A 27,345-nucleotide genomic window follows, 5' to 3' on the forward strand; every position below is an offset into this window, starting at 1 on the left:
TTGAATGCTGGTCAGGCAAAACACTGAGAGCAAGTCAGTCAATCAACTGTCTTTCCTGCTAAGCTGGGCTCAGCTCTAGAGTCAAAGACCAGGTCTGTGCTCCCCAGCCCTGTGTTGTTTACTGAGAGTTACGGGGTCTCCTCTGTCTACTGCTCCCTGGATCTTACTACCCCCACCTTCTCTGCGAGCGCCAAAAACCTTTGCTTTTTGGGTTACTCCTGCTTTAGAAGTTCTATCCCCAACTACTACTTTGGCGGAATGGAAATTTAGTCTTCAAACCTGTTCTGCACTGCCAGCCGCAGAATTAAAAGCAAGCACCTTCAATGGGGGAAATTAAGTGTATTTGATATACCTGTACATGTATAAAATTGGACCCAGCGTCCACTGCGTTTGCAGGCTCACATGAAATGCTTTTAGCTCTACTCGGCACCTAATACCTAATTCGAAACTCAAAAGGGGCCGACCTCAAAGACCTTGTCTTGTACTGATCCTGAGCAAGGTGATCATTAGCCATGAGCCGGCATCATTTTCTGTTAGAGTGTCTCCCCATGCACACAGTGTAATCGACAGCGGAGTCTTCCTTGGGGAACTAAATATTCAGTTGGCTGCATTTTCATTAAAGAGAGAGAGAGAGAGGAGGGGGAGAGATACTTCAATTATAAATATCTATATTTCATTTTACATTCTCCTTTCTGAAGTTTCTGAGCCGGGCTCTGCCTGGGCACTGCAGAGGGCGGACCCTGATGTCCGCGTGTGCATGTATCTTGGCTTTAAAGAAGAGGCTAAATGAAGATCTGTCCTCCACGTCTCTCCAAGTGCTGCCATTCAGCTCCTATGGAAACTGTAGTCCTGTTCCCCTCCCTACGTTGTGCATTCAGGGCACTCGTGCACCTGGTAAGAGGTAAAGACTAGAGAAGACGAACAGAGAGAGAGGGGCTGGGTCAGGGCGGTGGCTGCCCGGCGGTTTTGTGGATCCCTGGACGACCAGACCCGACCGTGGAGGCAGGGGAGCTCATGCAGAGAGGGGCTCAGGTCCGATCCCCTCCGGACACACATTAAAGCCTTCCTTCCTTTACGGTCCACAAAGGCTGGTGACTTGTCCAGGGTCATTTCCTTTGGGCCTGGGGGCTACTCCTTTATCTGGATTCGGGTCAGGTACCCTCCCTCCCCGTCCAGTTCCAGCACCCCTTCTGCTGCCTTGCTTGCTTTCTGGGCTCCTGCTCCTTTCTCCCCTCTGACTCTTCTCATTTCTCTTTCTCCTTCCCTCTCCTTTCTCTTACCCATTCTCTTTTCCTACTTCCTTTTCTCGGTTCCTCCCTTTTGCACAGTTTCTCTTCCCCCACACCATCCTGCCTCTCTTCCCTTCATCTAGCAAATACTGATCACCTCTTAAGGGCCAGCGACTGTACCAGGCACGGGCAACCCACGGGCGGCCCACGCTGTCCCCTCCTCCTACCGAGCTGGAGGCTGTGCCAAGCCTTCAGAGGTAAGACAAGTCCCACCCTTTGTCCTCTGTGGGACCCTGGCTGCTCTGCCAGTCTCCACCGCAGGCCTGGGCCTGTGGGACTTGCTACGGAATGTGGCCCTGGGGTGTGCAGACGGGGAGCACAGAGAAAGAAAGAGGAGCTCCATGGAATGAGAAGCTGAACCAAGTACAGGCACCTCCGGGCAGCCCTGATGGTGTGGGGTGGGGGAGGCTGGAAGTTCGTATCAGGGAGGTGGGAAAGCTGCCTTGGTCAATGCAGCTGCTTTGGCGAGAGGGGACGCCGGCTGGATATTTCTTTGTGAGCCAATCATAGAAACGCACATACACACAAACATAGCCAGTCTTTTGTGTGTGCTTGGGAATGGCTGCTATCTCCATGAGAAGCCTTGTGGAAGGGCACTGGGCTGTTAGCACTTCCTCTTCATGGGCGTGCAATCTCGGGTTAAGTCCCATGTGCTGGTTGATTTCGTAAGTCAACGTGGCTGGGTCACAGGACGCCCAGATGTTTGGTTCAACACCTTCTGGGTATGTCAGTGACGGTATGCCTGGATGAGATTTTCACATGTGAATCAGGAGGCTGAGTAAAAGAGACTGCCCTCCCCAGGGAGCACATTGCTCATCCAATCCATTTGAGTTGGGACATCAGTCTTTTCCTGCCTTCGGACTCCTGACTTGGCCTAGAACTTAGGCCACTGGATCTCTTGGGCTTCCAGCTTGCCTTCCCAGCTTTCATATTGTGTGAGTTGATTTCTTATAGTAAATCACCCCCCCTCCCCGCCACCTCCGCCACCGCCGCCGCCACCACCACCTCTGCTCCTATAGGTTCTATTCCTCTGGAAAACCCAGAATGACACATTAACTTATAAAACTCAGTTTTCTCAGTGCCAAAATGCGAATAATGACAAGACATATTTTGTACCACTTTTCTGCAAATGGTTCAGTAAATTATCTATGGTAAAATACGATAAAGTTCTATGCTATGTGTTCTTTTTTTAAACTCATAACTTTTATTTATTTATTTATTTATTTATTTATTTATTTATTTATTTATTATTTCCTTTCAGCGTAACAGTATTCATTGTTTTTGCACCACACCCAGTGCCACATGCAATCCGTGCCCTCCCCAATACCCACCACCTGGTTCCCCTACCTCCCACCCTCCGCTATGTGTTCTTATTTTAAACTAAAATGCCCCATTTTCTTCTTGTACTTATGAGGCGATCCCATATAGTCTTTGTATCTCATGGCCTAGCAGGTTGTCTTGCACATAGTAGGTCCCCAGTTTGCCTTGGGACTCATAACTGGTGACAGCAGGAACTGGGGATGTTTATGTTCCTGCGGCTGAGATGTGTGCTCAGAGTGGGGATACATTTTCCAAGCCCCACATAATCTCTGAGGTCTCGCATGTGTTCAGTTAATTGAATTAACAAATGAATTAACCAACTCATCTATTTGTCAACCAAGGCCAGGCCCCAGAAGAGGAAGATAATCTGACCTATGGATAGGACACTAACAGGAAATAGAGAGGTATATTATGTGAAATCAGACCCACTATTCTTAACTCTTTTTTTTTTTTAAGATTTTACTTATTTATTTGACAGACAGAGATCACAAGTAGGCAGAGAAGCAGGCAGAGAGAGAGGGAGGAAGCAGGCTCCCTGCTGAGCAGAGAGCCCGATGTGGGGCTCGATCCCAGGACCCTGAGATCATGACCTGAGCCAAAGGCACCCCCCAGGCACCCTCCACTATTCTTAATTCTAAAACATTTATCGCGTACCTGCTGTGCACCAAGAAGACAATACCCAGAATGGAAAATACAACTGTTGGGCTTACAGTTTATAACTGTCCCCTCTATTAAAAAGTTCTTACATTTCAATCTCATTGAAAGGTTTCCATTGTATCAAAGAAAACTGTCTCACTTTCTAGAAATAGGTGAAGTTGAAATGATAATGACAACCACCACCATGACAATCATAAAGCTAAAACCCTAGTCTCTTGCCAGTCAAAGAGATTCCATCTATGTGAAAATCGGCCACATCTGTTGTGGGCAAAAGATAAAAAATGTAGAGGAGGCTGGTGGGAGCAGGGGCCAGAAACCACTCGTTTCAGAATATAACAGGTTTTGAAAAATCATTCCCATCAACCGCCTGTATGTCAAGTATTAGGTTGCATCGAATGCCTGTACTCTGGGGTCTTTCAGGCCGGGGCTGCCAGGAAGGTGAACCACAGGTACAGAAATGGCGGTGACGTAACATCCCGCCAACAGCCTTTATCAGTGCTGCAGCCTCCTTGCTGGAAACAGGAAAGTTCCAGAGATGATGATTCATGCCACATAGAAGGAGACAGTGAGCTATGTTGGGAGGGATTTAAGAAATATCCCCTATGTCATCATTGGTCTTGCCACACCAGGCTCTTTGGAGACAATAATTAATAACACGTATCTAAATTGTTTCCATTCCTTCTGTCCTGGGGGCCTTGCTCCTTCCTCCTACACAACTGCCACCCTCAACCCACCGCTTTGCTTCCCATCACAAATGAGTCACGAGAGTCCCTCTGCTTCCTACCTGATCACACCACGTGACGAGCCTTTCGAACACACCAGGGCCCAGGGCATGTGGGTGCCGTTCCTCAAACTTTCCACCACACAGCTCGGAACTTGTCTACTTAGTCTCCTTGGCCTGTGTTTTTCTGTCTTTCGAGGGCCCTTCTCTGAGATTTGCCCCTTGTTCCTCTCCCAGACTGATTTCAGAGGCTGTAACCGACAATTCTGGTGTTAGTTTCCCCCTTGCTCATCTCCTCCTTCAAAATGATGCCTCCCACTGAGGGTCTTAAAGATCAGGTATTTCTATTCCTTCCCTCTGGTTTCTCATATTTTCCCTGCAGTGACTTCCCCAAAGGTTCTCTCAATCCTAAGGATCACAATGGGCCCCAGTTTTATTGAGTTGATGCTTTTGTAATCTTGATACCTGCTCAAACTTTGGGAAGAGTCACCTTCAAATTGATCGCTTAAGCTGCATCATCGTGATGAAACCTGTACGAAAGGAGGAGCAAACCGGAGGCGGGAAGATCAAATACACCTGAATCTAGAATGAGCCAGGTGTGTGCCTTCTTTACTTCTTGTCTTTAAAAAATACACTTTGTGTTCCGTTCCCATGATAGGAAGACATTTTAGATTAGGAATAAACAAACACATACATAAATAAAAGGAAGGGACCGTAAATCCTGGAGATAGCTCTTGTTGATGTTTTGATATCTATTCTTTCAGAATTTTTCTGGGTTTAGTGGCTATAGGATACATAAGTAAATAGGTAATTATATACATATACGTATACACACGTATTTACTTACTATACAGAGAACTTAGTCTTTATAACTAGTGCAAACATATGTGGTTAGCCTACAAGTTACAAATGGGCTATGTGTTGACAATGTTTTACATTTACTATGAGAAGACTTTTCTTTTCTTTTTTTTTCCCTCATTGAAACAGGCCTCTTCCTGGTGGTTAGTTTCCTAGACCAGAACTCAAAAACTAATTTAACCTATGCAGGATAAGAAGAACTTCATGTAGTAGAAAATGGACAAAACAGAATCAGAAAACCCCTTTTCCAGTTTTAGTTCTCCCATTCCCAAATAAAGCCCTACTACACGTCAAGTTTCAACCCGAAGCAGGTTAAGGCTAACATGGACAAAGCCCTCATCAGTCCTTCTTCAAAATAAAGATAATAATACACATCTCAAAGGCTTGGAGAGATTCTCTTAAATCACAGATGGGAAAATGGTGAGCACCTAGCAAGGACTCTACGTGATTATGAATTGGACAGCAGGATCTCTTTAAGATCTCTGCATCTCTTTTGAGCCACAGACTCATTGTTCAAGTTTTTTTTTTTTTTTAATTTTTGTAAATTTAAGGATACTTTGGATTCGAGCAGATCACAAGAATTCAACCCAGAATTTATCAGCTGCTCTGCTCCCACCTTGGCCTACGCACCGGCCCTCATCCCTCATTTCCGGATAGTTTACTACGCGCCCTGCCTCATCTGAACTCACCTCACACCACTCCCCTGTCCGCTCCCACTCTAGACACACTGGCCTCAAGAAACTGCCGCAGGTTCTGTGTAATCATCTCCTCAGAAAAGGCACTCAGAACCACTAACTGCTGCTCTTTCTTGTGAACGTAGACAAAACAAAGCTAAGTTTCTGCCATGTTCCAAAGTCACTCCATGTAGTCCCCCCTCCCCCCAAGCTCTATAGTCTCTGGGGAGGCTAAATGCCACAGAAGCAATATCTTTCACCCACAGCCGCCCATGATTTAATCAGGCCCCTTCTGCCAGAAAGATGGGCAAAAGTCACCATAATGAAAAGAGCCATTAACCCAGCCCAATTAACCAGTGACCTATCTGAAATGTCGAGACTGCAGAACCCAAGGCAAATAGAGAGATGTTTTCATTGCCTTTTTGAAAATACAAATAGATGGTTACTCTGTTGTAAGATTTGTATTTTGAGGACTGGCCATTTTCCTGACTTCGGCCTGGTCGGATTGTTTGGATGGCTTCAGCGGAACTCCTTACAGAAGTGACGGATAAAATCTGAAAGTCACAGCATCCCTGGGTTCATTCCTTCAGGAGACGAGATACACTGGGGTTAGCATGGACCCCGGGACAAGCTCTGAGGGTGATCTCATTATCAGCATGATCTCAGGTTTCATATTCTCCGGTGGAAACTGGGCAGTTTTGGCCTCCTTTCTCAAGGGTCTGGCTGGTCCAGAATCACCATCTGGAAACCTGTCACCCCTGGGGACTGTTAAGACCAGTCATGACCTTGAGAAAATGTAGCAAGTCGAACGTCATTCCTCCGGCGGTGTTTAGAGTCCTACTGGACACTGATCGCTTTCTCGTGATGCACAGAACCGTTCTGAACCGGGATGCTTTCCTCAGACCTTGCATAGCACTCGGGTAAAAGTTCTCCCACAGGTTGCTTTATGCTGGTGTGACGGATCACTCCGTGCTATAGGAGACAGAAATAGCCTAACAACATGGACGAGTGAGCTGTCAGAGACCCCTGAGATGCTACCCGCTGGTGTCAGGCAGACACGGAGAGTCTTAACCTCCCCTCGCGCCCAGTGAAAAACATGAGCACTGGCAAAGGAGGAAATCAAGGGAGGCGGACTGGTGCTGCGAGGCGGACTGGTGCTGCGAGCCAGAACCCGCGGCCATCCCCAATCAGTGCTCTTTAAAGAGAGCTGTGGCAGAAGAGGAAACACGCTGACATTCAGTCATTTTATTTTCCTGTCTCTGGGCCTATTAGGGCTCCCTCTTTATCTGTGACATGAAAGATTAGCCTGTGCTTTTGCGACAAACCGCTTGCCTCATCTGGAGTTTTGAAGTCCTTATCTTTGGCTTGCCACACCTCACAGGAGTTTTTTTTTCCCCACAGACAACTGGAAAGTGGGGTTCTGTTCTTGTTCCTCACGGATGGGGTTCCTCCCACAAACATGGCCTACTGTGTGCTCAGGACCACCCCACTAAACCAGGGCTCAGACCCTAGACTTATTTTGTTTCAGGTATCACCGATGTCTTATCGAGTACGCGATACCAGGCTCTGTGCGGCCTCGTAGACAACCGAATGATGTACTGCCCTCCCTATAATTTCTAGACGGAAGGAGTGAGGAAGGTGGTGGGAAAAATCCAAGACTCATTGTTCTTCGAAATGTTGCTTTGCAATTGGCGGGCAGGTTTCAACTGTTATCAGACACCCACCCCCTCTTAGTTCATCCGAAATCGAGGCTATGGGAAAGCTGATGTTCCTAACATCCTCCAGTCATATTCTAATAAGCAGGATGACACCAGGCTTACCTGGCAGACGTCCCTGACGGCAGAGGAGCTGGGAAGTGAGAACAGGAAGGCCTCTGCAAGGCTCCCACGGACCAAGTCCATCTGGCAGGCTCCTGCACACCCTAACTCAGGGACTGTTGATTCTCATTTTAGATGCGTTCTAAGAAAGCTGGCTAACTGCTTTTTAAATCCTGAGCAGATTAGAAATAGCAAATTCGTACACTTCAATGCTTACGGGAAAATGACAGCTGTCAGCCTCACAGGGAGAGAGGGAGGGAAGAGAAAAATGCATGAAATGCAGGCACGAGGAACGACACGACACTGCAGACCAGGGGCGTGAGCAAATACTGCTAAGCCATTTTAAAGATTCTATGATGGTTGCAGCCAGTATTCTCCTGTAGTGACTCAGGAGCCTGTGTTTAACGGGTAAGGATGTGACCAACATATTTTAGAAAGATTTCCATCTAGAATGGGTAAGGAAAAGGAATGTTCAAGGCAGTGGTTCGCAACCAGGGAACAATTTTGCCCTCTAGGGGACATCAGGACGTCTGGAGACATTTTTGGTTATCACAACCAGTCGTTGGGGTGGAATCGGGGGTGTGGGCACCGATGGCTGATGGGCAGAAGCCAGGGCTGTTGCAAAAATATCTTTAAATGCATAGGACAGCTTCCCACCCCCCAGGTATTCTGGGCCCAAATGCAGATAGAGCTGAGAATGAGAAACCCTTGTTAATGGAACATCACTGCATTATTTGAAAAATTCACTTATGTGGGAGGAGGAGGCATCACTGCGTCTTACCTGTCAAGTTCTTTATACCTGTCAAGGCACCTTTGATCTGTTTGATCTCCACAATAATCTCACGATTATTGTGAGATTATCGTGCAGTGAGCACGATTTTCACTTTCCAGACTGGGTGGCTGAGATGCGGAGGGTGAAACAGTGTTTCCAGCAAAGAACAGCCGTCCTGACTCCTCATCCTGCCCCACAAAACTGCTGCTCTTTAGATCTACTTATTTCCAGGACCAAAAGGGGAAGACTCAAAATAGTACTCCCTGTTAATCAATATCAAATTTAATTGTAATAAATTAAAATGCAGTCTTGGGACTCAGGTTCACTTGTTCCTTTATTTTCCAAAGAGCTCTCGAGCACGGGCCGTGTGCCAAGTGCTGTCCCTGGCGCGGCTCGCACAGAGACACCTGCCCTCAAACAGCCTGCTGGGCACGAGAATCACCTGTTGCAGGGATTCGGGGCCATGTTCTCCACCCGTGCAAACAAAGCCTTGCAGAATCCCAAATCTTTCCCTGGGTCCCATATACCTCACGCTGGAGTCACACCTGATTTCTAGGCAGGCTTTGCATATTTGGGTGATTTATAGATTGGCCTTTTCCTCTGCCCCTTGTGCTAGTCCTCCTTCCTCTGTCATCTGGCGAACTTGGACTCGTTTTTTTTTGAGATCCAGACTGAATGTTCCCTAGGACCAGAGCTGGTAGCTTTGTCATCTGCGCTCTCTTATTATTCTGTAAATAGCATACCATGTTAATTATTATGGGTATTAAATTTATCCACTTGTGCCTTCTACCGTTACACTGAGTCTCTCGAAGGAGGTCCCGTTGTGCTGATTTTCCCCTCTGCCCTTTCCAGATCCTTCTCCACTCTGGTCTGTGCTTGGGGAGGCTGACCTCTGTGAAACACACAAGGGCGCTCTCTTCCCCTCTGGTGGGGGTGGGGGTGGGGGGCTTAATCCTCTTTAGCTGCCTCCAGAGCAGGCCATTCTGGATTGCCTAGATCTCACTGCATGAGGCCTATGCGTGCCCTAGAGGTGGCCGTTGCCTACCAGCCTCTCTCCAGGCTCCAGGCTTTACTCCTTCTTCCCCTTGATCATTGAGACCAAGGGGCGGTCACGGCTCCCCACTGTCAGGATGGCTGGGGTACAGCACCATCCTCTGTGACTTTATCTAAACCCAGTCCATACATTCACAATGAGCTCCTTTTGAAAACACTCTTAAAATTACAGAATTTAACCAAGCCACTTCTCTCCTTTTACAATAAGTTTCCTCATTTTAACATCCCAGTACCTAACAATATACCTGGCCCACGGAAGATGTTCAACAAATGTTTGCTAAAAATGCAAATGCACGAATACAGATGTTACCAAAAAATTTTTTTACCGTCACTCTTAGAATTTTTCATTTGTCAAAAGAGCTCCTCTCATCAAAGGCTTCGATTTCCTCAGAAGTAGCGAATTACATTTTTGAACTCAACTAGACATAGTACCACTTATTAGCATTGCTGTTCTTTGTCATTTTCAACTTTCAGAAAACAGAAAGACGGTGACGTCTGTGTTTCCCCTAGAGCATCTAACAATTCTCCTTCTGAGCTCTTCATTACGAACCTCAAACACAAAACAAAATCAAAGCACGAAACTCCTGTCCTAACCAAGCCCCGGTCAGAAGACTTCCACCTCTGAGGATACACATAATGACAGTTGGGTAGACAAGAAAGGAAAAAAAAAAAAAAATCCAACGAGCCTCTCACATTTCAGCAAAAGTTTTCACCCAAAGCAAATATGACACATTAAATGAGCATCAGCGTCAAAGACCTTCTTTTGGAGCCTCGTTGGTAGCTGTGTTTTCTAAGTTAGCAAATGCCTGCTGTTAATGTGAAAATTGGTTTCAACTTAATTTGGCAACCAAGAAAACACATTATTTTTTTTGTAGCTATTACGGTCCATAGTTAGCACTTTCCCATGCTGTCAGTGACTTGTAGAGTTAATAGTAATTATAGCTACTGACCATTTCTGAAGTTTTGGCAATAGATGATGGGTTCTGTGCTAGAAACTTCGGGAAGGTGATCTTCACGACAATACTCCAAAGTGGGTACCATCCTGCTGCTCTACAGGGGACCCAGCTAAGCCAGGGGAAGGCCACTTGCAGAGGTGGGGTTTTAAGCCACCTCTGCTGACTCAGAAGCCAGAATTTGGACACTGCCCTTTCCTGACTGGGAGCTGCTCACCCAGAGTATGAAAGAGAGACACACAGACCCAAGGGGACCTTGGATTTTCAGTCCACTATATACCAGTCCTTTTGGTGTGGAGTGTTTAACTTTCATTTCAATCTGTCCAAGAAGACCAAATCACTTAGTTCTGAGAGTTCTGAGAGAGTGGTAGGAATGATGCTAAGGAAGAAGGGAAAGAGAAAAAAAATTTACAATGACTGAGAGAGAGAGAGAAAAAAAGAATTTTTAAAAAGCAGGTTCACAAATTTCCAAAGGTAAAGTGATTTCCACCCGGTGACAAACACCATTTTTATTTCTGTTAAGAGAGAAGAGCTAGAGAGAGAGACGGAGAAAGCTCAAGGCTCATGCTCACTTGACTGTCTCTTTAAATGTTTCCCAGCACCTAATATATTACAAAGAAACTACAATGCAGAGCAGATGGAACCACATAAAGCAGATGCAGATCTGAAGCCTACATAGAGACGAACAATTCTGCAGTTAACAACAAGAGAATGAGGTGGCGGCACCGATAACATGGAAAGGGAGCAGCGTACACTGGAGAGAAGCTGCGGGGAAACACACACATTATCACAATGGAACAGTGCAAAAAAGATGATTTCATGGCATTCGAAATGACATCCCCTTATGTCTTCCTGGGGTACAACACAGGCTTCCATGGAACGCTCAGGAGGAAATCTGAACAACTGAAGGCCACAGGCAGGTGCTAATAATTGGAAAAGCACAACCCAGGGTTTCAATGGACTTCTAGCAGAGAGCTCAGCTACTGCGAGCATTTTCTATAGTGCGGGGGGTGGGCTGGGCAGTAATCTTAACCGTGGGGTAGATACAGAAGAGATGCTCTTTCTCCCAAGGGTTAAATTTAAGGAGTCTTATTTTTATAATTCTAACACTTTTACTTTACAGACCTTTCCAAACATACACAAAAGTAGCGAGAATAGTATTTTGAAACCACACTGCGATCACCACTCTGTTTCCACAACCGTCGCCGTCTGCCACTCTTGTTTCATTTTTTTACTCCCTCTCTACTTATTTTTCTTGGTAATTTTACTTTATTTTATTTTTATTTTTTATTTTTTAAAGATTTTATTCATTTATTTGACAGACAGAGATCACAAGTAGGCAGAGATAGAGAGGGGGAAGCAGGCTCCCCGCCGAGCAGAGAGCCTGATGTGGGGTCCGATCCCAGGACTCTAGGACCATGACCTGAGTTGAAGGCAGAGGCTTTAACCCACTGAACCATCCAGGTGCCGCTTTCTTGGTCATTTTAAACCGGTCTGGATGAAATGCTTTGTCTTAGTTTCCCTGTTTGTAAAATGTACCTACTTCCTCTAGTTGATGTTGGGGAGAAAGGCTGTAAGATGTTCAGCAGGAAATTCTGCAAAAGGAAATACTCAAAATGCTCATCTTAATTCTTATATATGGACATGATGGCACAGGGTATGAAAGATGAGACTTTCATTGTCAAGTGTGGGGACAAAACAGGGAAGGACTATTAGATGCTTTTATGTTCTGACATTGTTTCAAGCATTGGCTCGTGGGAAGTGTGAAACTCTTCAGACACACGTTTAAGCAAAGTAACGGAATTCCGTTCCAAGGTGCATAGGCCTGGAGCTCAAAAAAAAAAAAAAAAAAAAAAAAATCCACGGGTTTTAGGGCTGGCTTTTTAGTTGTAGTATTGTAGTATTGTCCCAAATGCCACCAAAAGATGAGGGGAAATGGCTGCTAGCTTAGAGGAAGTTGACTTCTATGTTGAAGCCAGAGCGGAAGCCCTTCACGAGAAAGACCCCAGGAAAGAGAAAGAGAAGCACATGTGAGAATATTCCAGAAGGATCTTCCGTGTAAATGCTTAGGAGATGCCGAGTAGCGGGTCCTGCCCAGAGGCAGTGCGGCACAGGGGAGAGCAGTAGGCCCAGCCCGAGAGGCGGTGGGAAAGGAGAGGGTATGCTCCGTCAAGGCGCTGACAGCCAACGCATAAACACTCCTTAAAAGTCTTGCATGAAATGGAAACACATGGACCCCTCCTCTCCTAAACCCCAAGAAGATGGTTTTAATCATGTAATTTGAAACTTCCTTTACTTTGTGAAAGCTAAAGCTAGATTCCGTGGCAGTGGAAATAGTGCCGCATTCTGTTGTCTCTGAACGTAAGTTTCAGTTTTATTTTCGGGGTGAGTGCGACTTTCTTGCTCTGTTTCTGAAGAACGCCCTACAGAAATCAACACCATCTCCTAGTGAACTCGCTGTCCCTAAGGGAAGTGGCTCATGGGTGACCACCCCGGCGGCTGGCTTTCATTCCATTGGGGCCTCCACCACCCTTAGAGGGGTCTCGGTGACATCAGCACTCATGCCACCTCCTGCCCCCCCTGCCCTTCCTGAGAGCCGCTAAAGGATATGCTCACACCTGGATTTCAGGCCATCTTTACAGAATGTTCCACCCTAACAGGTGTCCTTGTGGTTCAATGTAATGGCACCAATAACCAGGTACTGGAGTTGTCTTTGGGTTTTTAGAACCAGAAAGGGAAGACAAAATTGTTATTATAGAAAACCAAGGCAGAGGCCCATAAGGGAAGGGAGGGAATACTGCATGGGTAGAAATCAGAGAGGGAGACAAACCATGAGAGACTCCTAACTATGGGAAACAGACTGAGGGCTGCCGGAGGGGAGGGGCGTTGGGGGTGGGCATCAAGGGGGGTGTGTGATGTAATAAGCACTGGCCGTTACACACAACGGACAAATTGCCGAACACGACATCTGACACGAATGATGTACTGTGTGTTGGCTAGTTGAATTTAAATTAAAAAAAAAAAAAACAGCGAACATTCTACACAACTTGGTAACCCATCACAGTCTTCGGGATACTCATAGCTGATCGCTTAGGATAACCACTAGCATGAAAGTCAGACGGTGGCCCTGTGCACGGGGGTGAAACAGGTGAAGGCAGAGGCCAGAGGAAGAAAATGAGCTGAACGTATTTGGAGTGACAACCGGAATCTCTGGGGTTGTGCCATGGGCGTCTGCCTGGCGTTCCAAGTCTTTCCAGGGCAAACCCGAGGTATGAGACAGTGTACATTCCCCACAGCTGTTCTTACCTGGCTGGAGAACCAGCTGATGAAGAAGGGGATGATGATGAAATTTTATGGGGTTGGCAGCACGGCGAGGTGAGGACTTCAATGGAGACATGACCGCCTTTCGGAGAATGGGAAGGACCAGCAACAGAGTAAGGTTAATTCCTCAAGTACCTTCCTATGACCTCTACTATATAGCTCTTCCCATGGCCACGGCAAGTTTTATTATCCTGCACGAGGCAGGGCTCAGGTAAGGCTGCCGTTCCCGCCAATGCTGATTACCCGATGGAGCGGAAATGGACATTTTCCTAATGAGAACATCCGGGGCGCAGGTCGTCCCAGAGCTCTCATCACTACTCAACTTGCCAAGTATTCTCAACTCTCCTTAGGACTTGTACATCTTCAAAATGTCTGCAACTGCCTAATGGATTAGGATTTGGCCAGACGGCTCCAGGTGGCTAATAGGTAAAGCAATGTCTTGAAGAGGAATTCGTCATTAATTATGGGCATCTGACATCTTGATGTAGGTTTTATGAGATATGAAACACATTTTCACCAGACATCTACTGCAGCCTTATGACAGCCTTGAATATGTGGGACAAACTGGGCATAATGGAGCTTGATTGATTGATTGATTTTAGAAGAGCAACACGTACGGTTGAGAGTAGTTTTTACAAGTTGAGGCTAGAAATGCGGGAGTCTAAGTAATAGGGAAGACACTCTTTCTGTACTGCTTCGGGATAAATGGAGAAGGATACAAGGACCGACAGAGCCCAAAGAGCAAGGCGAGAAAGAGATTCAAAACCAATTTTCCATATTCCAAGAGGAAAATCAAAGACATAAAATAAAACACTGCATTGATTGTGTGTCCTTGTTTTCACCTACCAAGTCAGCTGGAACTAGAGTTCCTCTCTTTGGGTCCATTCATTTGATTCAACACTTATTTAGAATCTATTAGTATAGCCAGTGATACGGATCAGACTCCTAACAAGTTCATGAACACTTAAGTGATCCATGAATAGGCATCAGGGACTCTGTAATTCTCTGCAAGTGTATGTAAAATCTGTCTACAGGAATTTTTCTCAAGAGCCAGCCCACCACTTTAATGAGATTAAAAGCCTCCCGACTGAAAAAAGGTTAGGAGACACACAGCTCCGCATCCGAGGCGGTAAGACACACCAGGGAAAGTGAGAAGCGACTGGTCCCTTCCCCACTCGGGCTTCTTAAGTAAAAGGCATATGTCTGATTTATTCTGAAGGAAGTTGGTAAGAGAGACTGTTTCAAGTCTAATGATGTTACGATTCTCAGAAAATAATTCTTAACTATCTGTAAGACCCAAACAGTGTCCTAAAGAAGTATAATCAAAAGTGGAAGATAAATAAAAGCAATTGGAAATGAGATGTTTTGAGAAGGCTGAGGCCATCTGGTTCCCATTATCCTTAAGCTAGGATCCAGCATTTCATCCGCCCCACACCAAGGGCATCACTTGAACAGCATGTGGACGGAGTGGGTTTGCTAGGAGAGGCATGAAGATGGAAAGAGTATCATTCTCTTTCCTCCTCACCTCTGGCTGTGGGAACAAACACTAAGTTGGCTTTTCAGCAATACGTCCAGCTTATTTTTATTAATCGGTTTGAAATCAAGAAATAATATATGGATTTTTATTATTTTTTGGGTGAATTTTAAATCGAAGTTTTCTAGGCCTAATTTTAAAGAATTGAATTGTTCTACAAGATTTGTTATGAGAAACGTCCTCCAAGAGCCCTCCACCCTCTTCCCTCCTCCCACAGCTGATTATTTTGGCATTTACTTCTTTTATCTCTAAATCACGTACTTACATTGCTACTTAAAAAAAAAAAAAGTGTCCAACTTTAAGGGGTGCCTGGCTGGCTCAGTCAGTAGAGCACACGACTCTTGACCTCAAAGGTTGTGAGATCAAGCCCCGCACTGGGTGTGGAGCCTACTTAAAAAAAAAAAAAATGGACTGACTCATACGTAGAATTTAAGAAACAAAATAGATGTTCATAGGGGAAGTGAAGGAAAAATAAAACAAGATAAAAACAGAGATAGAGGCACACCGTAAGAGACTCTTAACTCTGGGAAACAAACTGAGGGTTGCTAGAGGGGAGGTGGGTGGGGGATGGGGTAATTGGGGGATGGGAATGAAGGAGAGCATGTGATGTTATGAGCACTGGGTGTTATATGAAACCGATGAATCATTAAATCCTACCCCCTCAAACTAATAATGCAGTAAATGTTAACTAACTTAAATTTAAATAAAAAATTAAAATGTCCCAACTTAAAAAAATCTGATTTCACACTATGAAGAGGGGACAACTTCTTTCCTCTCTCCACGTCTAGGGCACATGTTCTTCCCATCCCCTATTCACCCCACGATGGTCATTTTCATTAAATCAAGATGCAATGTTTACATTATTATAGTATTCAGATGTTACCCAAAACTGAGCCCGGAGTAAACTACCATCACGATTCCTCCCCTGCCTGCCCACTTTTCCCGGGAGGTAAAATTATCTTGTTTCTTAATGTGTTTGGTTTTCTAAATACTTATGGCTCCCTTAGGCCCAAACTCTTTCCCACTTATGTAAATATCCTGCTAGGACGTCTCCTACTAGGTACTCGGTCAATTTCCTCTTCCCAGAGAAGTCGCTTCCGGACCCTTGTTCTCATCTGTGCCTGGTGCACTCCATTCCCAGAAACTGTTCTATCGTCTTCAGGAATAAAGCTTCAGCCGTCCGCTCGGCTGGGAGCATGGCAGTCTCCTGAACTGAGTGGAAGGAGTGGGAGACGAGGTCTGGGGATCTGGTTGTTTCTCTAACTTTTCAACGATCTTCTTTTTAGCTCAGTTGTAAATAGCTTGGGTCTGCTAATGCATTGACCACGGGCCTGTCTGCTTTCTGGCCTCCAAAATGTGTGCACTGCCATCTCCCCTGCTGCTTCCCAGATCTTGATAAGATTTGTGTGCTTAACGTTTGCCTTTGCTGTTGTTTTTCTGTGTTTTCTTTTTTTTAAGTGGACGACAGATGTAGAAGTGTGTATCCAATCTGCCGTCATTGTTTTTTGTTTGTTTGTTTGAAAGATTTTATTTATTTATTTGACAGAGAGAGAGACACAGCGAGAGAGGGAACACAAGCAGGGGGAGTGGGAAAGGGAGAAGCAGGCTTTCCACCGAGCAGGGAGCCCAAAGTGGGGCTCAATCCCAGGACCTTGGAGTCATGAGCTGAGCCGAAGGCAGGTGCTTAACAACTGAGCCACCCAGGCGCCCCTGCTGTCATTGTTTTTGACAATGTTTTAGAAATCAATATTAGTAAAAACGCAGGCACATACTTTAAGTAGGCATTTCATCAACAGCTTTTTACAAGACAATCACCAACATATGCTTATCTGTTAACTTATAGGTGAAGAAAATGAGGCACTTTCTGCTTCAAATATGTCACTTGATAGATTGATATAAATATAGATCACTTCATGCCCAGTCCCCTTCCCGCTTCACTTTCCTAATTGCAGGCTTCTGTAGAGCACTGCCTTCCTGGGACCTGGTTTCAGGTCCCAAATACCTGAGACTTGCTTCAGTCAATCAATACCTCTGTCATGCTCTATTACAGCCGATCAATATGGACATGGATGCAATGAGCTGGAAGCAAGATGTTTTATTCAATCAAGTTTTTGGTCTCTTTTATTGAACCCCCCCCCCCATATAAAACTTCTCTGTTTACAAAACTTCTATACTCCTCTCGTTTTATTCCAGCTAACAAAAATTGTTCGCATAAAAACACATGCACCTGCTTCCTCCCTCATGGTTTCAGACTTTGTCCACCATATTGAACAGCTCTGGATCCTAGACTCACCTCTGCTCTTTGCGTGATTTTGGGTAAATCACTATCTCTATTGGTATCTCCCATCTGTGCAATAGGAGTTGTTAAAGTTCACAAACTGGTATTCCATGGGCCAGCAGACATATTTAGTGTGGCTGGCATGATAAAGGAAGTTTCTGGAAGCGATTGCCTTTAGTAAGAGTGGGGAAAGGGAAAGTCCTCCAAAGTTTTCTGCAGTCATCACTGCTTCCTCCTCTGGTTACATCACTAGGTTACCTCCCCAAATCCCATGACTTTTCCACTTCTTAAATGTATTTGAGTTTTTTCGCATGACTGTTCTGTCGTATCCCTTCCAGCACTAACCTCCTTTGAGTTTATGGGCACTGCAAACTCAATGCCCATGGCTTTAGCCAAAATACCCCAGGACCCTGGGGGCAGTGGAGGTGGACCAGCTGTGTAACCACCTAACGTCAGAAGGAGGATTTTATAAAATAAAGTGACCTTCCTCTCTCTCTATATGTTTTTTCCTTTGATCAATGCCCAAGAACTAGCTGACTCTTCTTTCTATATATTTCTATTTCCTGAACAGACATTAGTGTCAGCAATACCATTACCACCCACTTTCTTTCCTCCTATCTCACTCTATGTGTATGTCATAGTTAGATGGTGAATTCCCAGAGGGTAGAATGATCTTGTTTGAGTTTTCATCTTTCTTTTCTAAATGTTTATTTGGATTACAATTTTTGCATTGTACATGCAGCACACCGAATGGAAACATTCCTCATTTTTATTTGTTTCTTTCTTCTTTTTCTTTTTTCTTTTTTTTTTTTTTTTTTTTTTTTTTGAGAGGTTAGGAAGCCACAGTACATACTGTGTCCTGAATTTTATTACTTTTTAGAGCTTGGCTATTAAAAGGGAAATAAATGATACAGATATAAGATAGTCTTTCCTTGCAATCTCCTCTGTACATTCTTGGTCATTCTCTTTAGATCATACACTTGAGTTTATAATCCAAAAGACAACAACTCTGACGTAAGTCCTGGATTATAGAAAGGACACATAGCGAAACAAAACAAAAACAAAAAACCCAGAAAACAAACAAGGATAAAGAAGAGGTATTTATACTATAAGCAGGCCAATGAGTAACTGCATCAGTTGAATATAATTATTGGGTAAGTGGGGTGGGGAGGGGTCACAGGCGTTCCAAGTTGAAGCCAAATGGAGTGGGGTTAAGTTATCACATCTTTCCTACCAGTCTGGGAAGCCATGATTCTTTGTTGGAATCAACAACACATCTGTTACCAGCTCAAGATATGGAAAATTATCACAAGCCCTTCCTGGATCCTTTCCACCCTGTTCCCCACCAATGTAATCAAGATTTTAAATTTTGTGTTAATCATTCCCTTATTTTTCTTTACAGTATATATATGTATATTTACACACATATATACATATATGTAAATATATATATTTACATATACATATACATATATGTAAATATACATATATATACATATTTCATCCGATGAAATATGCCTACTTATGAAATTTACATAAACTTCATGTAAGTGGAATGATACTGTACACGTATTCTGTGATTGGCTTTTCTGCTTAATATTATTCATCCATGTGGACACACATAGATCCGGTCCATTTGTTTTCCTGCTGTATAGAAGGCCATTGTATGAAGATGCCACAATTGATTTATCCATTCTAAGTCAAAGGATAATTGAGTAATTTCCAGCTTTCTGCTATTAAAATCAAAGCTGCTATGAACATGCCGGTTGCCTGTCTCCTCGCATACAAAGTTATTTTCGAGGTCATGTGTCTTTAGGACTTCCAGAATTACGTGGAATAGAAGTCATGAGCTAGCATCCTCAGTTTGATCCTGATTTTAAAGGGGTTTTAAAAAATATTTCACCATCGAATACGATGTTTGCCGTGAGTTTTTTGAGGGTATCCTTTATCAGGTTAAGAAAGTGCCATTTTATTCCTAGTTTGCTAAGAATTTTTATCACGGATAAATTTACTGAATGATCATTTACTGAATGATTTTCTTTCTGAGTATATACTGAGATGACATATGGCTTCCTCCTCTAATTAGTAGATATGATACATTACATTAAATAATTTTCTAATAATGCACTAACCTTGTTTCCAGGGATAAACCGAAATTTATGGTATGTCATTTTAAAATCCATTGCTTAATTTGGCTTGCTAATGTTCTTTTTACTTGTTAGTGTTCTAGATTTTTGAAAGGTGTGTACTTTTATTTTCTCATACTCTGTCAAGTTTTGGATCCAAGGTTAATATTGGCCTTGTAGAGTAAGTCTGGGAATATTCCCACTTTTTCTGTTGTCTAAAGGACTTTATGTATTTTGGATTGACTATTTGGCAGAATTCCTATGGCAGACCTTCTGCTCCAGTGTTTTCCAGTAGGAAAAAAAAATTACCAATTTCATTTCTTTCATGGTTAAAGGATCATTCAGTTTTCTTCTCAAATTAGTTTTGACAATAAATATGTATTTTTATAATGTCCATTGTATATAAATTTTCAAATTTATCTGCCTAGTTTATAACTTTGCCTTATTATCTAATTAACTTCACGTGCATGTGTAATTAACGATGCCTTTACATCCTTTATGCTATTTGTGCAATTTCATTCTTTTCAATCTTATTGATTCATTATTCTTTTCAGAAAATGGACTTTTGATGTCGGTGATCCTCTATTTTTGTGTTCTACCTCATTAGTTTTTGTTATCTTAATTTTTCCTCATTATCTTTGGGTTTATTCTGCTCTTTCTCCAAATTTTTCAGTCGATAGCTATTTTTTAAAATATAAACATTCAAGGCTATAAATTTCTTGTTAAGAACTACTTTAGCTTCATCTCATCTATTTTGTTAAGTAGTACTTATCATTCCCATAGTTTCTATTATGATTTATTATTTGACCCATGGGTTATTTAAAAGTGGATTTTAAAATTTCCCTGTCTCCATTTATTTTTATAACTGATTTGTTTATATTCTAATGATAAAATGGGTTCTTTACCATTTGTTGAGACATGCTTTATGACTTACAATATGATTAAATTTTTATAAATTTTCTGTGTCTCCCTCAATGGAATTTCTACTCGTAAGTGTTGGAACAGTGTTTTATGTATGTCCTTAGGGTTAAGCTTATTGTTTGTGTCATTCTAGTTTTCCATATTCTACTGAATACTGTTAAGTAAAAATCTCCTATTATGATGTGGAGTTGTATATTTTTCACTGTAATTCTGTTAATTTACTTTTAATATTTGAAGCTATACTACTCATTACCTATAAACTCAACACATATTTCCTGAGAAATGTTAACTTTCGAGAAAATTCACCTCTTTATCTCTAGTGTATTATTTTTTGCATTTAATATTGCTTTTGTTTGATATTATTATATTAATGAAGGCTTCCTTTAGGTTAATGTTTCCCTGGAATACCTTTTCTAACCTTTACTTTTAACCATCTTGTGCCTCTTATAAACAACATGTGGCTGGATTTTGTGAGATTGTGAGAGTGTGTGTGTGTGTGCGTGTGTGTTTGTGTGTTTGTGTGTTTTAATCTAGTTCGATAATCATTGTCTTTTAACAGGGAAGGATAATACAGTTGCATTGATTTTCGGTTACTAAAATATCTGGATTCATTTTTACAACTTTATTTTGTGGTATCTATTCCACTTTTCAATATTTCTTTTATTACCACTTTTCTTTCTTATTGAAGTTTTTTGTATTTGAAGTTTTTCTCTTTCCAATTTTTCATCTCCAAGTTTAGAAATTATAGACTACAGGTACCCTCTATCACTTGAGTCGTGAACAGCAACTCTTCGGTGGTGTGGGTTTTTTTTTCCTCTCCTAATTCACCTACCAAGAATGTCTTCTTTTGGGGTCCTGGCTTTTTGTAAACATTCCACCTCCCATCCCGCTTAGGGATGCTTTAACTCCTGTCCTGCTCTCTCCCACACTGGTCACAGCTCTAACACCTAGACCACAAGATGGCAGCTGTAGGACTTGCTTACCCCTGTGAAGCAGAGATTTCTGGATGTTTCTTGACATGGACTGTTCTCTCAATCTCTGTATCTGTCTGCCTATTTATCTATCATCTAGTGTATGTGTATTTAAGTGCAAACTGGGAAGGTTTTCTCTAAACATCTGGTCATTTATCTTGCTAGAAATGGAAGACCACACTTTGGTGCTGGTGCAATAATTTCCTTGGGTAGTTTTGACAGGTTTATGCAAGCCTGGGACAAAGGGGATAAAGTACTATATTTGATTTGTATATCTCCTGCAAATTGGCAGAAATAAACTCTCAGATGATATTCCTCAGGGAATTAAGGAAACAAAAGGGACGAACCCTAATAAAATGATTTCCTTCCACTATGTGTATTAGCTCATATACTCACTTTATTTAATCCTTAGAACGACTCCATGCAATAGTCATTATTACCCTTATTTTATGGATGAGGTACCTGAGACCACATTTTAAGGTTATTAAATTACAGAATTGGGATTCAAACTCTTGCCTGTCTAATTCCACGGTCTGTACCCTTTCCTGAATGATGCTGCATTTCTCCGGAAGGCTCTGGGGGATTTTTTATGGAGCTGGTAAAAGCAATCCTGGTTAGTCTTTCCCTGGTAATTTTCACAGCAAACAATGCAGCTACTTACCCGGCATCACTTAGAACTCTGCTAATTGCTAGCGCTCATTCTGTTAGCAAACATGGTATTTGTTGACTCCAGAAAGAGTCCAGATTGTGGGAAAACATAAACAGTGATAACACAAACAAATGCTTTCAAAGCAAGCCTTTGTTTGGGTCCTAGTGTCAAGCAATTTTTATTTTTAATATTCATTTTTAAAAGTAAAAATGACCAAGTATCTCCCATTGAGCATTCTTTAAACCTCTGAGAGTAATTAAGCCCTCCATAAAATCTGGAGATGTCAGTTCCTATACTCAATCTCATAAAATATATATATATCTGTTTATTCAAGAGCCCATACAGCCCTGCAGGCTAAGCCTAAGCTGTTACTGAAGGCCACATTGCCAAGTCTAATGGATGACCCAAGAGTGCCATAGATAAGCTAATCTTATTTTCTCTCTCTGCTTTATCACTGTGGAACTCACCAGAGGCAAAGGATTGAAGAAAAGGCTCTCTCTCCCTTTCTTTCTATATGTTGCCCTCTCCCCAGCAGAACTCAAAATGTCTAAAGTGGGTCCAAGAAGAGCTTCAGCATCTGGGCAGCTTAGAGAAAAAACCAGAAAGATGGCACATGGGCCCATTTTCACCAGTCATGTCACCGGACCATGGGTCATGGGCTGCCTCGCCAGCATAACCATTTCTCCTCAAAATCAGGCTGGAAGCAACATACTCAGACAACTCATGCTCAAGCCATATGGGAAGGGGTTAGAGTTTGAATCACTTTAATTTAGAGGTCAGTGATCACAAATGCAAACCAAGCCAGGCAAGTTTTCTATTTCAAGGCTTCATACATGATCAAAGAGACCAACATGGCAGTATAAAGTGAAAAGAAGTAAAGGTACATTGTTTCCATTACATGTAGCCATATGTGTTTGCAATGTGGCTCGTAAGATGTTATTCCCTGGGTTATAAAAGGTTCTAAATCATTCTTTGTGCAAGGTTTGCCCCAAAATATGATTTCTAGGGGGGAAAAGTATTAGATGCTCTCCCAGTGGATGTCCTTAGTTCTGTTATTAAAATGAAATGGGTGTGTTTACATAATCTGGGCATTCAGGGAAAAAATTACGCACTTCTGTGTAATTTTCCCCAGAGTTGAAATTGAACAAAAATCAATTGCACATCTGGGTCTGGGGCTGCTTCAGCCTCTGATGCAAAAATGAAGATGAATTCCAAGTGATCAAAACGTGCAGAAGAGTTCACCCCTGACAATTTTTTCCCTTCCTGGAATGGAAAATAGAACAACTGTTTTTCTGAAAGATAAATTACAATCAGCTGCTGGTGGTTTTATTATTTTTAAGACTTTTTACTGATCAGACTGATAGTCTTTTATTATTGAGTACACATGAAAAGAAAAACATCCTAACACTTTCCCATGATTCTAACTGGGAGGAAATCTAGATCAAATTGGGTGTGCCTTGTGTATTTTAATATTGGGCAATGATCATACACAATGTTTGTGATTAACATTAATTGGGAATGGTTACATGCGAAGTGATGCAAACACTATCTTTTTTTTTTTTTTTTTTTTAACATTTAAGCAAATTTAATCTTCCCATCCAGGTATTTTAAAGCAGTACATAATTTCCAACTGAAGGTCATAAAATAGCTCAGAGAAAGAAGATGGAAATATCTTCTTTAAATATCTTATTTAAAGACAGAGAATATTTCCATGGGCCAGAGTGACTTGGGGAAACCTTAAAGAAAAACCAAACATTGTATCTTTCTAAACTTGATTTTAATCACCCATTGCCACATTTGAATTATGCTTTGAACTGTAGTGAAGACTATAGCTATGAGATGCAGAACTGAAATAGTTAATTCCCCCACCATATCCTCATTCTGACATTGTGGGGTACATCGTCAGTGTTTTATATACATAAGAGGGAATATGTAAAATATCTATTTTAACACTCTCATTAAGACAAGCATATTTGATGTATTTTGCTGATTTCCGTGTAGCACAACCCTGTTCCCTGTGTGCCTGAGATGGCTTTGTCTCTTTCTGGGGCAGCTAAGGGGAGATGTACTGCTTGGCCCTGTGAGGTTCACTTTACCAAAGAGATAGCTAGGTAAGCAGACAACTTGAGCCCAGACAGCAGCACGCATTCCAACACATGGACGCACGACTTACTTTGGCAAATTTCTCGTTTGCAAATAATTCCCCTCTAAAGGACACTGTGGAGATTCAGAGCTGACCCTTGTACTTTCTTTCTACTCACACATGGGACTGGGCCATGGTGGTGGGGGAAGTACAATAAATGCTTGTAGGCTTTATTCTGTTTCAAGCATTTAGATAAACCACAAAATCAATAGTCATAACAATTTTTTAGCTGAACGAGGAATTCCGAAAACAAATCCCTGTGTAAAGGCTAGCACGAGGTCTTCATTCTTAGTCAAAATACACTTCTGAGTCTGGTTGTTATGGTGTCAGGGCAAATGGAAAGCCTTCCCCCAGTGCCACCTTGTAGCCAAGCAACTCCGAGAGGAGCACGGTCACTCAGAGCCCATACAGCGGATCTCCAACCAGCTGCATCACCCACTCTAGGCTACAAGGGCAGAGTAAACTCAAGTCTGAGATAGAACCAAGGACAAAATTAGCATCACTGATACCTTTGGGGTGATTCTGTAGTGCAGTCCTCAATAGAAATATGGCAAAGGTGGTCTGCATGCCACTGATGGTACTCAAGGACCTGGGCAGAGAGGGCTATGCTTCTGGAATCTCGAGCTTAGGGAAAATAAAGACGGCGTAGGTTGGCTTCTAAAAGCAAGCTCCAGGGGCGCCTGGGTGGCTCAGTGGGTTAAGCCGCTGCCTTCGGCTCAGGTCATGATCTCAGGGTCCTGGGATCGAGCCCCGCATCGGGCTCTCGGCTCAGCAGGGAGCCTGCTTCCCCCCTCTCTCTCTCTGCCTGCCTCTCTGCCTACTTGTGATCTCTGTCTGTCAAATAAATAAATAAAATCTTTAAAAAAAAATAAAAATAAAAAAATAAAAGCAAGCTCCAAACAGCAGCAAAAGGGAAAGAAAAGGTTCAAGTGCTCTTTAGCAACAAGAAGAAGCCAGTTTGAGCCTAGCTCCTAAGGAACACACATAAATGGTGGCAGGAGGCTATTTTCTCATTAGGCAACAGAGACTTCTCAGCCTCAAGCACTCTAGGTCCTCTAGACAGAAGAGTTTCTAATAATTGCAGGCTATGTCAGCCACCTGTACAGGGCAGGTGTCTCCAAGATTTTAGTTTAGGTGACAGGTGTGTACACTCTGGGTCCCCAAGAAATCACAAGGCTGTCCTCCTCCTTCCTAGCTTAGTGATCACATCCTAATTAAGAGTCTTCGTAGCGCCTGATGTTGACCCCCACATAGTTCAAACACATTCACCTATTACCTAAACTCGGTTTCGAAAACAGCTAGTGGTGATGGTGGGGAGAATGTCATTATTTCTCTTTAATATATGGGAAAGCAAAGCAGAGATTCTCCTAAGGTAAAGCAATTAGCTTATTCGAGAAATGAAAGGGTCCTAAGAGAACTCCATTTCGGCCTCCAGTGTCACAGATTAGGAAGCAGAGGATGAGAAAGAAAGGTCCCGATGGTGAGTTAGTAAGAGAGAAAGAACTGACACTCCACAAAGACTCCGAATCCAGTGCTCTTTTAAAACGCAGCATCACACATGTCCAGATGGGAGGTCCCTCTCGTTCAAGGGCTTTCCTGTGTGTAGTGGTTGTGGGTCTAGGGACAAATGCTGTGAGGCAGGGACTCTTTCTGTCTTGCTCACCACTTTATTGTGAATTCCTAGCACAGAAAGCATTCTGGGATGTTAGGTGAATAAATGGATGTCTTCTAGTAGATACGAGGCATTTTTGAGAATAAATTGCTGACGTTTCGTAAAAACTAACAATCTCTTGACCAGAGACAGTTTCTCATCTATATGCCAATCATCTCTGTAAATGACACAAAACATCTAGAACTAGCTTAGGAATCTGCCCTGGAAGGAGGAGGGGCTCTGATTCAGGCCTTGAGATGTCAGTAGGGTAATCAGTCATAGACTCCCTTAGTTTGACTCAGGAGACCCCCTACTGAGTAGGATTCCAGGGAAGGTTAGAAACCAGTCCCCAATTTCTACACCCATATCTCCTCTACCCTCCCTAAAGTTTGCTCAACATCCATTAAAATACATGAAAGGCTAGGACTCTCACCAGGGGGGCCTGTCAAACTGTATCTCCTATTCCACCATCTAGGTATAGAAAGCCACTGTTTCACACAGGAGTTGTATCCCTCAGGTGTTCTTGGTGGAAATGAGGTCCATATCCCTGGAGAAAGACTTTAACCATCTCTCTTTGAAAGCAGGTTATTGGGACAAAGGGTTAAGCAACTGGGCTGGAGTGACACTGGGTGGTAACAGCATAATTTGCCGTGGTTATAGTTTATCAAGTCCTCTGGCTTCCATCTTCTTATCTGGCCATCATGACCCCCATAGTGTATGTTAAAATGACTATTTCTTTTTTTTCAGAGGGAAAAGCAAGGCTATGTCACATCTGGAAGAAACTTGAACTTGGGCCTTCTCATTCCATGTCCGTTGTCCTTTCCATTTTCCTAAGGATGTGAGGTCTGAGCCAGGTAAGGACTCCCCCGTCTCTGATCTCCCCAGAAATTTTGGTGCCAGGTATCCACTGAGCAGTCAAATGCTGGGCTCCTGCAGCTGCCTGTTTCTCCTATGATCTAAAGAACCTGAAACTCCTCTGTAAACCCAACCTGTCTGTCCTCTGCAAGTTTCTCTTATTTTTCAAACATACATTTTGCTCTAAGCTTTCAGAAATCGTTGAAGTTGAAATTCCAATTAACCCCAGTAGTAAGTACTATAACTATAGGGAGGGTTTTTTTTTTTTTTTTTAATGAAATGAGAATGAATCTTGAATGTTCCTGGAATTTGCTAAAAATCGACAGAGATCAGGATTCGGATGCTTCCGTGGACACCACCCAGTTGTTCCCTCTAGAAGCTCAGGAAGAGGTGCAAGTTTTCAAAGCAAATATGACTATTTTTATCAGGCAGGCTGTTTTCATTAGCCCTGGTGCCCCGCCATATTTTCATTTTATTTTTTCATCAGTCAGATATATTTTGTATTTGTTCCCTTTTCCCTTGAAGCATACCATTTAAGCCCAAATGAAGCCAGGGAGAGGAACTGGACAAAAAGTACCATGGATTAAATATACAAACAATAGAAATTCCAACAAGCCTAAACATATTACAAATAAATCTAGTTCTAAGTGTGGTTGCATGTGGAGTTTCACTTTATATTTGGCTAGGACTCACAAAGAAAAATACTTAGTATTGGCACTTTCCTTCTAGGGGAAGAGTTGTCTCTTGGTTAAAAACAAGATATTACTTTCCAGACTCATTTG

General features: G+C 42.9%; 1 protein-coding gene across 5 annotated transcripts in view; it reads right to left on the bottom strand.

Annotated features, from left to right (window-relative positions):
• Positions 1-27,345, bottom strand: part of SAMD12 (sterile alpha motif domain containing 12) — a 389,251-nt gene that overhangs the window by 57,281 nt on the left and 304,625 nt on the right. The window contains exon 5 of one of the 5 annotated variants that reach the window (XM_045078073.1): positions 13,402-13,517. The exons of the other annotated variants lie outside the window; for them this stretch is intronic. Coding sequence (XP_044934008.1) covers positions 13,417-13,517 — 101 coding nt within the window. The 3' untranslated portion in view covers positions 13,402-13,416. Of the gene's footprint in view, positions 1-13,401; positions 13,518-27,345 lie in introns of those variants that run through there. 5 annotated transcript variants of the gene reach the window in all.

The sequence above is a fragment of the Mustela putorius genome, unplaced genomic scaffold (assembly GCF_011764305.1).
Source record: "Mustela putorius furo isolate JIRA1106 unplaced genomic scaffold, ASM1176430v1.1 tig00000228_pilon_pilon_pilon, whole genome shotgun sequence".
Lineage (NCBI taxonomy): Eukaryota > Metazoa > Chordata > Mammalia > Carnivora > Mustelidae > Mustela > Mustela putorius.